This window comes from Clupea harengus, chromosome 8 (genome assembly GCF_900700415.2).
Source record: "Clupea harengus chromosome 8, Ch_v2.0.2, whole genome shotgun sequence".
Taxonomy (NCBI): domain Eukaryota; kingdom Metazoa; phylum Chordata; class Actinopteri; order Clupeiformes; family Clupeidae; genus Clupea; species Clupea harengus.
Window position 1 is genome coordinate 24183780 of NC_045159.1, and position 15236 is coordinate 24199015.

Here is a 15236-nt window from a genome sequence, read left to right on the forward strand (position 1 = left end):
CAGTGGCATAGTTCTGCCGAGAGCATTAAAAGGTGTGAGTCTAAAATTAGCCGCTGATTCTCGACTCTTAGCCCTCTGAGGAGAGAGAAGCTGACAGCAATGTCATACGTTTGTCCATGTCCAGTGCTTTCTGTCCTCCTGGCCACCCCAAGGTCATAGCCAACGGTCCGCTCTGGTCCGGTCTTTGTTCTTTCAATATACAGACGGTTGTGAGCTCCATTTCCTGTGCCTAGACGAGTGGAATTATCCTTTAATACAATGTCGCAGTAAAACAGAAGGCAGGGTTGTTAACTGTGGGGTTGTCCTTCATCTCGATTTGAAAACTTGCTTCTGAGACCTTGAATCTCTGGGACAGGAAACGTCGCTGTGCTTATGAGTGGTCAGAGGTACTATTGGGATATTGGGTCTAAAATAAGTGTCTCTCTTTAAAGATCACTAGTACTTATCTGATAGTTTTGTCATTTTCTCTCCTTGTGGTCTGTCCAGAGGTGGTTTGTGGAGGGTGATAACCTGCTAACGTGCTAACGTGATTTGACTCCCCGCTAGGCCGCGGCCGAGACTCCGCCCCCAGCGTTAAATGAGGCTCCTCCCAGGCGCGAGGAGACTCCTGCAGAGGAGGCGGAGCCGGGGCCACAAGTGACGCCTCAGTCGAGTCCCAGCCCCACCCAACCGGAGAAGCAGACTGAGGAGACGCGTATAGAGTTTCTGGTGAGGACATGCAGAATCCCCACAGCACTTCACAGGTGCACGTAGACGCGCACTGATACTCGGGATACTTAGTTGGAATTGCGCACAAAGAGCACAGATACTGCCACTTGTCAACACAAACCTTTTGTTTTGCCCATGTACATACTGCACACAGACTGGAGCAGAAACTGTTGGCCTGTACTCTTGCTTTAGAAGCATGTTGCTGTTTGTTTCATGTCTGAGCATGCGGTAATGGTTGACGGGCAGGTAACTGTGGGACAGTAAAATGCTCTTGCACACAAACCCAGCACTAAAATAATGCTAAAATAAATAACTAAAATAAAAAGTATTGAATTCCTACCGTTTCAGACAGACTATTCTGTGTTTGTTCTGTATGTTTTATAGTGCTGCCACAAAATACAGGTGATGTATAAACAGGTTTATACAGTCTAAACAGTCCATCAACATTTTACTGTTGCAGAATAGTCAGTCTGTCCCTGTGTTAGTATCTCAGGGTCTCTGATTTGAATAATGAATATTGCATCGGTAGCTGTAAAGTACTCAAGGGTGACCCCTTCTATGCGTATCTGTCCCAACTCCAACTGCCCCTGGTTCCCCCAGGGGGCGACGCAGAGTTGCAGCAAGGGGGGTGCGGGTTGAGGGTGACAAAACAAAGCAAGAAACCTAAACAACTAACTCTGAATGACAGTGCTCTTACAGCACAGTTACCTATAACTAGCTTATTTGTTGATGAGTTTATAGCCTACTTTTTATTTATATAATATGGCCAGGGCCTACCATTTAGCCTGCAGAGATAGCAAGCCTAAACATTAATGCATCAGAGAACCACCTAACGTGAACATTGTATAGATTGATCATCATTGATCAAAAACGTTTAACTGTTCAAATGTAAACAACAGAGAAATGCTATGCAACAGCTGATGGCTTCTGGGTTTTTGTTTCATTAAAAGTTTTTTTTTATTTTATTTTATTTGGCAAAGGGGGGGGGTGCCTGCCATGAAAAGTCTAGGAACCCCCTGCCCTAGCATGGCAATTAGCCCCTCTGTTGGGCCGTATTCCGTATTCATTCGCCAGTAATAGTTGATTATTTACCGTGGCAATACTGAAATAAGCTGATTTCTGCTTTTGTTGGGCCTGTGTGTAAGCTGCATTTAGAATAATTAAAGGATGCTAAGCTTTGTAATTCCTTGACGTTAGTGTGCCAGAGGTCAATATTTAAATCGCGCGCTTATTCTTCCAGGATTTCAGATTAATGCAGTGGTATATATGCACCATCATTCTTGACCCCACACAGCAGGTGGTGTTTATGCTAGATTTTTAGTGAAACCTTTTGATATCTCAAATCTCATGTTTTCTATTTTACTGATGATATAATGGCCCTAGTATTTGTTTTGTGTGTCCTCAAGAGTGTATGCAGTTCATATATTTCTCTGAACTGGTCATTCTATTCATAAATGAACTGCTTTGTTTTTGTCATTGCAGGAAAGTGAGTTGAGCAAAAAGAGAAAAGAATGTGAAAGTCTTGAGCATGATGTTAGGAAGAGGCAGAAGAGATGTCTGGATTTGGTAAGAAGTGCTCCCTCCCTTTTCCTAATGCAGCTAGCATCCTACTGTGTTTATGCATCACGTAACACAACAAATACATGTGTTAGGGTTAGGTCATGTTTAGTTTAGGTGATGCACCTTTAGCCTAGTAGAGTAAGAGTACATGCACAGTATTGTCTTGTTGAGTTGTAAAGTGTGTGTGTGTGTGTGTTTTGCTTTCAGGAGAGCCAGCTCGATGACGAGCGAGGCAAAAATGAGAGATTAGCCGAGGAGGCAGAACTCCTCAGGCGGAAGGCTCAGCTGCTTGACCAGGTGAGTGACCGCTACTCTGCCAATCCCCCCACCCCCTCCCGCTCTTTCTCTCTCCATTAATTCAGCTGAACATCCCTGCAAGAGGTAGAACAATTTGTACAATTGCAGCTGACAGGAAGTGCATTTTGCACCCCTACTATGACAACCCTGGATCTGCTGCATCATATCCTGTCCCCTTCTACCTTTACTGTAAATGCAGATATTGATCATTGTGGCATTAGCATTCGTTTACCAATCGGAGGTTACCAAGGAACTACCAAGGTTGCTAGTTCGATCCTGACTCCTCCTCACCAAGTGTCGAAGTGTCCTTGAGCAAGCCACTGAATCCCCAACCGCTCCCAATGTGCAGGTTGACATCTTAGATAGCAGCCTCTGCCATCAGTGTGTGAATGTCTGAGGCATTCATTTGTAAAGCCCTTTGAGTGCTCTATGAGTAAAAAAGCGCTATGTAAATGCAGTCACTGCATTACTGGTCACAGCTACTTGGCTTCCTAGTTAGAGCACCCATCGCCTTATCCCCAGTTAGGGTTTGATCCTCTGGACTGGAGAGGCAACATGGCTGTGCTGTGATGTAAAGTGACCTGATTCGGTGTGTTTGTTCCTCAGTCCCAGGCTGAGAATGAGGAGCTGAGGCAGGAGCTCTCTGAATTGAGCGCTCAACACAATTCAGTTCTCGAGGAGAACCAGAGACTCCGTGCCAAACTGGAGAACTTAGAGCAGGTCCTAAAGGTACGGTCTCAACCACACCCCAGAAACCCTTCTTTACACCTTCAATTATCCTTAAAAAAAGAATACTGATTTTTAGTGAGGAAAACTGTGGATTTGTGCACAGATTAAAGTTTTTAAGGGCCAAAACCACTTAATTTGTCTCTTAAGCAGGGGAAATTGACCCCTTAAATAACACCTATAAAGGCTCTTCTTTTTCACCTTCAATTCCAAATAGTGCATTACAGTAATTTGACATACCATACAATATTGAATGTGTAATATGCAAAGTATGTATATAATCACTTGAGTATTTTTGTCTCTACTTTTACTTTCACCAACATATATATAGTGACTCTGTGTTGAACCACAAAGTGACTGCATCCTTATCTCAACGGTTTGCAGCTCCTGTTTTAGTTGTTTAAGCAAGATACACAAACCATTGCTCTTTTTTTTTAAGCAACAGTAAGTTTTGGACTAAAACTAATTAGCTAACTACTTCAAAACCCTGCAAATACCACCAACAGATCAAGTTGGCACTGATGAGAGATGGCTAAGGTGCTAACTGGTGTCTTTTGGCAGTATAGCTGGCAGTGTCATACTGTGAAAGCTTGCATTTTAAACTGCATCAGTTTCCAACAATACTCTTGCACTAGTGTTCACACTTACGTTTGCACAAAAAGAGTTCACACTAAGGCTAGGCGTAGTCGACGCGGACCATTTGAGTAGTCCCTTGAAATAAATCTTGAACTTTAACATTTAAGGTATCTGTCATTAAAGGATAATTAAGATATTGCCTTCAATCTGTTATCACGTAGCTCCACAATAATCCCTTGAATTTTGATGAACTCAGGAAAAGACCTTAATCATACCTTTTTATCACATATTTCAGGACATTTTTTAAGGAGTAACTAAGGGCTTGGCTAAATCCAAGTTGAAATTAATGTGTGCAAATTCTGAACCCCTTAATATAAATAAAAGGCTTTTGCATAGGGGAATGTAAGTGTATTTTAAGTGTTTTATATTTTGTAGTGCACAGAGTCCACATTGTAATCAGGGTGTGTGTGTATGTGTGTGCGTGTGCGTGTATGTTTTGGTGTTGGTGCGTGTGTGTGTTGGGGTGTGTGCGTGTGTGTGTTGGGGTGTGTGTGTGTGTGTGTGTGTGTGTGTGTGTGTGTGTTGGGGGGTGTGTGTGTGTGTGTGTAGCACATGCGAGAGGTCGCTGAGCGGAGGCAGCAGCTGGAACTGGACCATGATCAGGCACTGGCGATCCTCAAGTTCAAGCAGGATGAGATCAAGCGGCTGCAGCGGGTGAGTGTGTGTGTGTGTGTGTGTGTGTGTGTGTGTGTGTGTGTGTGTATTCAAGCAGGATGAGATCAAGCGGCTGCAGCGGGTGTGTGTGTGGCCCCCAGGCCCTCAGGGCGCGCCTCTACACAGGGCTCATTCAGCAGTCTTGTACACATTGTTTGGACAGAGCTAGTTTATTAACACCTGCAATATAGCTGACGGTGAAAAAATATGTTGTTATTGTTATTATTATTAGGGTTGTTGTTTATTATTATTATTATTATTAAGCCTTTACATATAAAAGCAACAACAGAAAATGAATAAGTCAACCAGCTGAAACCAAACCTTATTGAAGATGATGCTAGCAATATGAGATTATGTTATTAGGGGGCCTTTGCAAGACAAACCTTGTCACGATGAGCGGACTCCCCACATGTCATCTGGGTATTAGCCACGAGCAGCACCAGACTTAGCCCACTTCAGTCAGCCTCAGGCCCCCATTAGCCAGCTGAGCCCCGCCTGCTGTTCACCCAGCCAATAAAGAGGAGTCCAGCAGGGGGCGCCATCAGGGCCCGAGGCCATGTTGGGCTCCGCTTCATTATAGAGGCACCAGTTTAATCCCTTTACTGCTAACAGAGTGGCGATCACACAGAGCACATAATAAACACACTGCTTAGTGAACACGCTCTGTTGGCACATGCAAGTGCTTTTCATACACAGGGTTATTGCATGTTTGTTTGGTTTATTTTTTCATAATTTTTCTGGTGTAATAGTGTGCATGAGTTGTGGTTTCTGAACTTCTGCTTCTATTTTGTTTTTGTTTTGTTTGTTTGTTTGTTTGTTTGTTTCTTTCTTTCTTTCTTTCTTTCTTTCTTTCTTTCTTTTGTAGGCCCAGGTATTTGCCAAACGGGAGCATGAGGGTGTCGTTCAGGTGCTGGAGGTGAGCGGCAGTCTTCATGGCTGCGTCCCTGCATGTGTTCCATGGTTTCAGCCAAGCCCCCAGAGTGCCCTTAGGAAGACTTTGGAAGCGTTGACACAGGAGAGAAGATGCTTGATTTCACTTAGAATACACTCTGAGCACCTCAGTAAAATATCACGCGCGCACGCACGCACACTGCCCTTGATGTTGTGACGTCACAGCTTTTCACCTAACTCAGTGGTCTCGTTTTTTTTCTTTTTTTTTTGCTGTAGTTTAATATGTACTGTATTTTGATATGGGCTAAAATCCATTGAGGGTCAGGCTGAGTGTGTCTGCAACACTGTCTTTGACTGTTGAAATGGCTCAAGTTCAAGACACGAGTGGTGAAGTATCTGCTGGCCACCGCCCTCGCCAAGCAAACAGAAATCCGTTCATTATTTACAGCCAGTTGTCTCCCTCGAGATATATATATATATATATATATATACTCTGGAGCCTCATTCATATTTAAACATGGTTTTCGCTCTATCTCTGCTCCTAGCAGACGACACAAAAGGCCTTGGCCGCTAATGGAGATTGAATGCATAATTGATTCTTTGTTCTCTGTTCAAACACCTGTTAGCACTGACGCAGTTCTAAACGCCCGCCTACATGTCGTGCCGTGCCACACCGCGCTCGCCACTCATCAGGATGTACGCCTCAGCGTGTACTTTCTCCCCGCCAACTTTCTTGACTTGTTTTCCCCTCTCTCTCTCTCTCTCTCTCGTCCCTTGTGTTCTGTTGCTCAAAAAGAGGAAGTAGCTCCCCTCTCCTGTGTCAAATGCAAAGTGCCACCTCAGGCGCTTATCGCTGTCCCAGTGGGTTTGTGACGTTACCCCCCTCTCCTCCCCCCTCCCCCATCTCCCCATTACAAGCCAATCCAGCAGTTTTGTGCTTCATTATGCGTGGGGTACAGACAAAAACCAGATGCTGAAATTCTCTTCCGGCCCATCAGTGTTCTGTTACTAAGTGTGAGTGCATCAGAGAACACACCAGTGGGGCCCGATGTTAATTTCACTGAAAGTCTGAAAGTGAAAATGTGTTGAAGACGCCCTCCAGCCTACGTAAAGTGGTGTTGTGCAGTAAAGACTGTTAGTGTCTCTGTCCCCACTCAATTAATGAAGTGTGTGTAATTCTCATTTGTAGGAGTTGATCCAGCTTGTGTTGCGGAGGGAGCTGGTACAGTTGCCTCCAGTTTTTTTTTAAATGCTATCTTTCGCTCTCTCTCTCCTACTCTTTTCTCTCCCTCTCTTTCGCTCTCTTTCTCTCTCTCTTTCTCTCAGCCATATCACAGTGACATCCTCTCCATATTGTTGAAATCTGATCGAATAGTCCGCAGAGAGCCTTTCAGAGTTTTGTTCTGTCAAAATTGATTTGTATCAATCCAATATGGAACTTATGCACTGAATCTGAATGAGTTGCACATCACGTGTCAGATCAGAATGACAGCTAATGCTGCCCCTTTGCTCTGAGATGTCAGGTTTCAGACAGAATGTTCACAGTGATGTGGTCTGACAGGCCTCTGAGTGCTGGAGTTACACTAATGACTTTTAACCCCTGATGTTTGACGAGCATGCATGACGTTCTGAGGTGTTCTGTTTGTGTTCTTTGTGTGTGTTCTTTGTGTGTGTTCTTTTTGCTGCTAATCAGAACACACTGGACTGCATGCAGGTATTAGCTCAACACGAGTTTCTCATCCTTTGTTCCATTCCCTCCTGTCCCACACCGTCAGCTGTTATTCTGTAGTCTAATCCCAGCCCCTAGCATCAACCAAACCATGACAACTACTCTGTGTGTGTGCCTCTGTGTGTGTGTCTGTGTGTGCCTCTGTGTGTGTGTGTGTGGGTGGGGGTGTGTGTGTGTGTGTATTAAATGTGTCTGATTAAGCTGTACTCAGGAAACTGGCCTTGATATTATCATGTGCATGTTTAGTGTCTGAGTCTCAAACTGCCTGAGCAGTGGCACATATTGCAGGCCTGTCAGCAGCAGATACCGCAAATCTTTGTTGAGTGCAAGCCATTGCTGTGTGTGTGTAGGTGTGTGTGATTGTGTGTGTGCATCTGTGATTGCGGGTGTGTAGGGGACGGTAGTGTTGAGCTTCACAGATAGAGAGGTTTAGCCTCCGTGTGGATGCCTTTTGTGCTCCGTATATCCATATTTAGTGTGAGGGAGCAAGTGTGGTCCTGACAGGCGCTGGAATCCTCTTTGAATGCTAAGCTGTCCTGCTGTGTCCTCTCCTCTCGCATGCTGCATCTCCAGCAGGAGTGGGCCTCAGAGCCCTCCATTAAAGGCACATTGCCTCAGAGCCCTCCATTAAAGGCACATTAAAGGCCTCATTTTGAACGTACTGTAGCAGTAACAGCATACAGAGAAGCACATTTTTAAATAAACGACATCTGTAAGTTCTCCAGTCATTTGTCATATTGTGATCTTGGATAAAGTGTGCGCTACACATTTGGGTGTGTGGTTGTGTGTCGACGAGGGATATTTTGGAGTGCATACTCCATTGGGTGTGTGTGTGTGTGTGTGTGTGTATGGATGGATGCATGCTCAAGAGGTTGTGTGGATGTGTTTGTGTGTACATTCATTCTCTAGTGTGTGTGTTTGTGCGTGTGCGTGCTTTCATGTGCGTGCTTGGGTGTGTGACAGGAAGCCCCACCGCAGCCGGAAGCCAAAGCTCAGCTTCGCACCCCTCTCTCTCTCTCTCTCTCTCGCTCTTTCTTTCTCTCTCTCTCTCTCTCTCTCTCTCTCTCTCTCTCTCTCTCTCTCTCTCCGAGCAGAGGGGAGCAAACAAAGGCTGCTTTGCAGCTCGAGTTGCACCATGCGCTGCACATGACCGCCATGCTTGCGCTCTACATTACAACTGCCTCTCACTTACCGATACCTCTCAGTCTCTCTTCCTGGAAGCCTTTTCATCTGTTACTTGCCCTTTCAGTGGTTTTGTATATATGCACTCAGTTACACGTGAAATGCATATATATATACCAAAAACCGTTTGAACGTCATATCATTTTAAGTACTGTATAGACATGCTAATTGTATAATTAGATATTGGATTGGATTTTGGATTGGATTCAATTTATTGTCATTGCACAGAGTACAAGTACAGAGGCAACGAAATGTAAAGAAAGGAATGAAAATTACAGCATAACATGAGGGGAGAGAGGAGAGGACTATTTAAAGCATGTAAAGCATTTTTCTCTGAATATACAGCAGAGTAGAGGCTTTAAAATGTGCTAAGCAGAGCGTCACCCTTTTTTTTTACTCTGTCTCTCTCCGCCCGCAGTCAAAGGTGCGTGATCTGGAGGATAAATGCCGCAGTCAGAGCGAGCAGTTCGGCCTGCTCTCTCAGGAGCTGGAGAAGTTCCGGCTGCAGGCCTCCAAGATCGACCTGGACAGCTCCGACCTGCTGTCCCACCCCAGCCTCGCCCACCTGACCAACGGCCTCCCGGGGGAGACAGGTAGCGTCCAAAGCCCCCCCCCCCCCGTTAGATCCCCCAGTTTTGAATTGGTGTTTCCTCAATGCTGACCTTTCACCTCTATCTTCTGAGTGAGGGGATTTTCTGGGCAATAATTTCTATCTACTATTAACCCATGTTCATCTGGCATTAAAATGTGTTTTGGGTGTTTCGGCTTGCAGTCAGATAGTGCTTAACCACATGAAGGTACACTGATTGGGATCCGATCAGCCAAACAACCTCCGGAGGTAGTCAGTGACGCACTGTGACCACATTGAACACTCGAAAGTGTCAATACAATTGCCTTGTCAATCCACATGCAAGAACTACATGGGCGGAAAACGCGTAATCGCTACTTCCCCCGTGTCGAAAAGCAAGCGAATGCAACGCAGCTTCACGGATGGATACCATCTTATTCTATCTTTTTTTTATTTTTGTTCTGTTGGACCCGTGCAAATGACAGGAGGACGTGAAGTAAGCTGGACACAGCGATTGGATCTCAATTGGTTCTCAATTTGGACACAGGAGACGCATATTAATACCAGGTGTAAATGTAATCAGGTTAAAATCATATCTAGACACAATCCGGATAAGAGACGCATTTGAATGCCAGGTGTAAATGTGGTCAATGAGCCTCTAGGCATGGGAATCACTAGAATCCACATGATGTAGTATTGGCATAATACCCAGCTTCAATACAAGATCTGCCCACTATTGGGGTGTCATGCATTGAAATATTGAGGTTTGCTCCATAGAAAATGCACATGCCTGATTGGCTGGTAGGATTCCAGTATTTTTGTATAACGGGACACTCTAGCAGAAGATGCAGTCTGTATTAATGCTCTTGATAATGCCTACCACCACAAGAAAAACAGTAAATAACAATAACCAGTGTTCAGTACCAGACAACACATATTGGCTTAGAAAACACATGAATGGTGTAATGGTGTTGACCGTGTCCCAGTACATGAAGCAGTGGACTCAGAGAAGGAAACTCCGCTCCTCATGCTAGATGCATTCCAGTGCTGAGTGATGAAATGGAGGCGGTCCTCTGTTGTGCCTTGTGCTGTCTCTCTCTGTAGGCGCTAGTGACGCAGAGGTCATGCTCTCCCTCGGGGATATTGCCTTCTGGACTTTGGAGGGGACCGACGTTCCCCCCTGTGTCGCCTCGGAACAGGGTACCCTCTCCACCCAGAGCTTTTTAGTCGTCCGTCACGGTCTTGGTCCCGCCCCTTTGTTTTGGTGTTTTCCTTTTGTTTCCTTTCTTCCGTTGCATGTTCTGCTGTCCCGCAGTCAAATGCATGATGAGGAAACCCGTCACTGTGCCCCAGGATTGGTCACAGCCTGGCTTGAGTGAAGTGGACCAGGTCATGGTCATGGCCCCTTTGACCACACCGCTGTGGTCAAACACCATGCATGACTGGAGCATGGGACACTCTGTGTGTGTGTGTGTGTGTGTGTGTGTGTGTGTGCGTGTGCGCAGCTCTGTATCTGCAGGTGGAATGATGTCAGATGCAGATTGATTTGGATCTGGGTTGCCCATGTCTTTTGTTTTGGAGATGTGTATTAACACAAATCCCATTTGAGCCTCAGATTATACTATGAGTATACCATTTCAGCCGGGTTTTTTTTTCTTTTTTTTTTTCGTTTCTTTGTCTGGTTGTTTTGTCCATTTTACAATGAAGTCTCACATTCTGACCTTTCATATCCATTTATATGTATGTTGACAAAACACACACTATGCGTAGGAGTTTGATAACATTTCAGTTAACACTACATCCAAGTAGTATCCTAGTATAAGCCATGAGTCATGCTGCAGTACTGTACTGTACTGCACTAACGTGTTGGAATGTGGAGCAGTTAGACAGTAACCTTTATGTTCCCAGGCATGCATTGCTTATTGATTTTTGTCTCCGTTGTGTGAGATCTACTGACTGGCTTGGGCAATTGTGTGGGAACACATTTTTATTCACAAGCGAGTGCTGTCTCATATGATTTTCTCAACTAGCTCCTTCTCCCCTCCTCTCTCTCTCTCTCTCTCTCTCTCTCGTGTCAACTCTGTCTGTGACGGTGCAGTGGACGTCGAGGCCATGCTGAGGGCCGGCTCCACCCCCCACGCCGTAGGGCTGTCCAGGCCCGAGCGCTCCCCCGCCACCAAGCACCGCGAGCTGCCCACCATCAGCGCCAAGTCCGCCTCCACCTCCAGCACCACCAAGTCCGACACCACCCACCTCACACCCAGATCAGAGTCCCGACCACACAGTCCACGCAAGGCCAGTCCCACACATGAGGTGAGACACACACACACTCACACACTCACACACTCACACACACACACACTCACGCACACACACACACTCTCTCTCTCTCTCTCTGGCATACACTCACACACATTAACATGCACACATACAGTGATAGACAGACAACACAAATAGTATTATGTAGGATAGGATATGCACAAGTATTTGTAATTTCTTTTTTTTTTTTTCTTCTTCTTTGGCCATAGATGGATTGCTTGTTGAGATTACAAAGCCAAAGACTCAATCACATGTATTTTGTTGGTCTTGATGGATTTAAAAGAAAAACTCATTAACTATTCTGTTGCCAAAAGCCACACACACACACACACACACAGGCCAGCATACAGGCTCACACTCACTCTTACACACATTCACACACACACTCACACACTCACGCACACACACAGGCCAGCATACAGGCTCACACTCACTCTTACACACATTCACACACACACTCACACACTCACGCACACACACAGGCCAGCATACAGGCTCACACTCACTCTTACACACTATCCTGTAAAGCTAAAGACCCAAATATGGCTCATATTTGTACTCATTCACGGGTCAGTATATTAAACAATACTGCGCTCCCCATTGGGTGATTTGCACTTCCTTGATAGTGTCTTGCACATGTCCCCCTCGCCTTTAGAGGCCGACAGCCTCGCGCCCAGCGCCCAGCGCGCTAAATCTCATATTTAGTGAGATAATCTTTTGGCCACGGTGGATTATGAAGGGCGTAGTAGTTGTAAGTGATTTATCCTGAAAAAGTTCCCCCGGTGAGCTATCAATAATACACGACACGATTGATTTGATTTTCTTTATTATTTGTATTGGCTCGTGCACTAAATATATCCATTTACTGTAGACAAACCCGTTAGCCTTAGCTTTGACCTTAGCTGCGGCAACAGCAACACAGGCTGTCTGGCCAATATTTCCGAATGATGTGGCGGTATTAATGCGACGCAGGCAAAGCACACTCTCTTTAAGCAGCTTGTTATTATGAAGCCGTGTCCCTGAACTGTGCTTCCCCCTGAATCTAAACCTCATTACACAACCGCCCCTAGAATCAAATGAGTCGGAATAGCAGCGGTCGAGTATACACAAATCACTTGTCTTGGTGGAAAGACAAACACAGGCCTGTGTGAGCGCCCACACAGAAATCATACAACTAACACACACACAGAATCCCCAATGCCGCTGGTCATAACTATTGTGACTCTCAACTGACAAACAAAAGAGTTCCAAAACCATCAGTACAGACAAAAAAAAAGTTTAGAAGCTAACCATATTTTGGACATGACTTGTGGTACAGGTGGACACGGCCAGTGAAGTAGAGGAATTGGACATAGATGTGTCTCCTGCTCCCTATCCTGCAAGCAGAGGGGCTGCCAAACTACAGGTCTTCATTTCCAGATACAGGTACGGGTCTCGGCAGTACTCCTCTACACTAATACTGTACTCGGTCATGCTTGCGTTATGAACTGTGACTGTTCCTCTCTGTGATGTTTGTTTTTCTTGTGCAGCTATAACCCCTATGACGGCCCCAATGATAACCCAGAAGTGGAGCTCCCTCTCACCGCGGGAGAGTATATTTATGTGTATGGGGATATGGATGACGATGGCTTCTTTGAAGGTTAGTTTGTGGCCAGTCTTATAGTCTCATTTGTTGAATCTGGGGAAGCAAGTGCTTACTCCTGGTTTTCTCACATGTGAAGAATACATTTCTTGATGACCAATTAGATTCTGATAATCAGATTTTTTTTTTTCCCAGATAAATGAAAAATACATACAAAGGGCCTGTTTGCCATATTATATGACAATTTGATTGGTCCTACTTGGACATCCATGTCTCAGACCATCACATTGTCTCCCGCTCCCTTCCCATCCTGCAGGTGAGCTGATGGACGGACGGAGAGGGCTGGTCCCCTCCAACTTCGTGGAGCGCGTGTCGGACGACGACGTCATGAGTGCCCAGGCTCACGAGGCCGGAGAGCAGTCCCACAACTCCTTCCAGGACAGCAGCCTCCACAGCGGCAGCGAGCGCTTCCAGCACCACAACCACCAGCAGCACGTGCGCTTCGGCCCCACCACCACCACCACCACCACCTCGGAGCGGACCGACGCCTCGATCGCCCCCTCCCCCACCCCAGACCCCACCCTGGGCAAGGCGTCCCCCACCCCAGCCCTCACAGTCCCCATCACCAACGGCCTGGACCTGGAGCTGGAGGAGGTGGACGTAGTGCCTTACCCACGCAAGCTCACCCTCATCAAGCAGCTGGCCAAGAGCGTCATCATCGGATGGGAGCCTCCGCTGGTGCCGGCCGGCTGGGGCTCCATCTGGAGCTACAACATCTTCGTGGACCAGGAGCTGCGGCTCAACGTGCCGTTCGGCTCCCAGCACAAGGCCGTGCTGGAGCGCCTGGACGTGGGCCTCAAGGCGTACCGCGTGTCCGTGCAGAGCCTCACCGAGCGGGGCAACTCGGACCAGCTGCGCTGCAGCCTGCTGGTGGGCGCCGACGTGTGCGTGGCGCCCACGCAGCTGCGGGTGGAGCGCGTCTCCGCCACCTCGGCCACGCTGGTGTGGCTACCCTGCAACAGCAACTACGTGCACATCGTGTCCTTGAACGAGGAGGAGTGCGAGCTGGTCAAGGCCGGCTGCTACTCGCTCTGCCTCAGCAACCTCACGCCCAACCTGCACTACTGCGTCAAGGTGGAGGCGCGGCCGCACCGCACGCCCTGGGAGCTGCCGCAGGACCGCCGCGAGCGCAGGATCACGGTCACCTCCTTCAGCACGCTCCCCGCTGGTGAGGATGAACGGGGGAGGGGGGGGGGGGGAGGAGACAGACAAATGGCACAGGGCTGGTCCTGTGAAGCCATAGTCCTGGAATACTGTTGTCTTTACGTGATGTCTAAGCCTGTAGCTCAACAACTAGTTTTGTTCTAATAAATGGTATGATTGTTGACTTCATTGTAGCCCCCCATTTTCAAAGCATCTGATCTCTCTCTCCCTCTCCCTCTCTCTCTCTCTCTCTCTCTCTCTCTCTCTCTCTCTCTCTCTCTCTCTCTCTCTCTCCCTCCCTCTCTCTCTGCTGACCTGCAGGTCCCCCAGATGCCCCTCTGGATGTGCAGCTGGAGCAGGGGCCGTCTCCAGGGATCGCCTTGGTCAGTTGGCTGCCTGTCACTATTGACGCTGCTGGGACCTCAAACGGGGTCGCCGTCACGGGCTACACCATTTACGCAGACAAGAAGAAGGTATGGTCAACTACTCTTTCCATTACATACCTTTTACATTTCCTGAAGGACCCAGGGTTGGTCTCCCTTGTGGGATGTAGATGGATCTATATTTCTTTGATCTATATATATGTGTGTGTGTGTGTGTGTGTGTGTGTGTGTGTGTGTGTGTGTGTGTGTGTTGTCCTGCAGGTGCTGGAGGTGGCATCACCCACGGCAGGCAGTGCTCTGCTGGGCCCGTCTCAGATCCAGGCGGTGAAGGCGGCTCAGGAGCTCACCGTGCGCACCATGTCCCCCCACGGCGAGTCTTCCGACTCAGTGCCCATGAACGTCCAGGCCAAACTCGCTGCCATCATGGCAGGACCCGTGCCCCCAAGCCTACCTGTGCCAGTTCTGACAGCCGCCGCCGCTGCTGCTGTGCCCACCTCACCTGCCGTGTCGCCCCGCCTCGCCAATTCGCCTGCCAAATCGCCAGTGCCCTACAGCTTGCCGCCAGATGCACACACGTTGGTCCCCGGCAGGGGGGTCTATGCCAACACTCCCAAAGCCATCACCGCGAATGCCCCCCTGCCCTCCGGCTCCTACACGGAGGCCTGGGCAAACCCTCACGTGTCAGGTGCCTCCATGCCCATGGCCATGGCAGTACAGCAGCCTCCAGCGTTACCACCATCTTCTGCCATCAGCTACCCAGCGGTCTGTGTACCGGTAAGTTACCCAATAGCATTACTG

The 15236-nt window shown here is 47.5% G+C and overlaps 1 protein-coding gene across 4 annotated transcripts in view; it reads left to right on the forward strand.

Annotated features, from left to right (window-relative positions):
- The window catches only part of LOC105896056 (peripheral-type benzodiazepine receptor-associated protein 1), a 78534-nt gene that overhangs the window by 47696 nt on the left and 15602 nt on the right, over positions 1-15236 (forward strand). The window contains exons 7-21 of one of the 4 annotated variants that reach the window (XM_042708559.1): positions 547-708; positions 2191-2274; positions 2476-2565; positions 3172-3294; positions 4477-4581; positions 5447-5497; positions 6662-6694; positions 8802-8976; positions 10056-10151; positions 11050-11264; positions 12589-12695; positions 12800-12909; positions 13169-14080; positions 14377-14528; positions 14700-15212. In XM_042708559.1, coding sequence (XP_042564493.1) covers positions 547-708; positions 2191-2274; positions 2476-2565; positions 3172-3294; positions 4477-4581; positions 5447-5497; positions 6662-6694; positions 8802-8976; positions 10056-10151; positions 11050-11264; positions 12589-12695; positions 12800-12909; positions 13169-14080; positions 14377-14528; positions 14700-15212 — 2928 coding nt within the window. Of the gene's footprint in view, positions 1-546; positions 709-2190; positions 2275-2475; positions 2566-3171; positions 3295-4476; positions 4582-5446; positions 5498-6661; positions 6695-7165; positions 7187-8801; positions 8977-10055; positions 10152-11049; positions 11265-12588; positions 12696-12799; positions 12910-13168; positions 14081-14376; positions 14529-14699; positions 15213-15236 lie in introns of all 4 variants that reach the window. The other 3 variants (XM_042708560.1, XM_042708561.1, XM_042708562.1) reach the window with 3 other exon arrangements.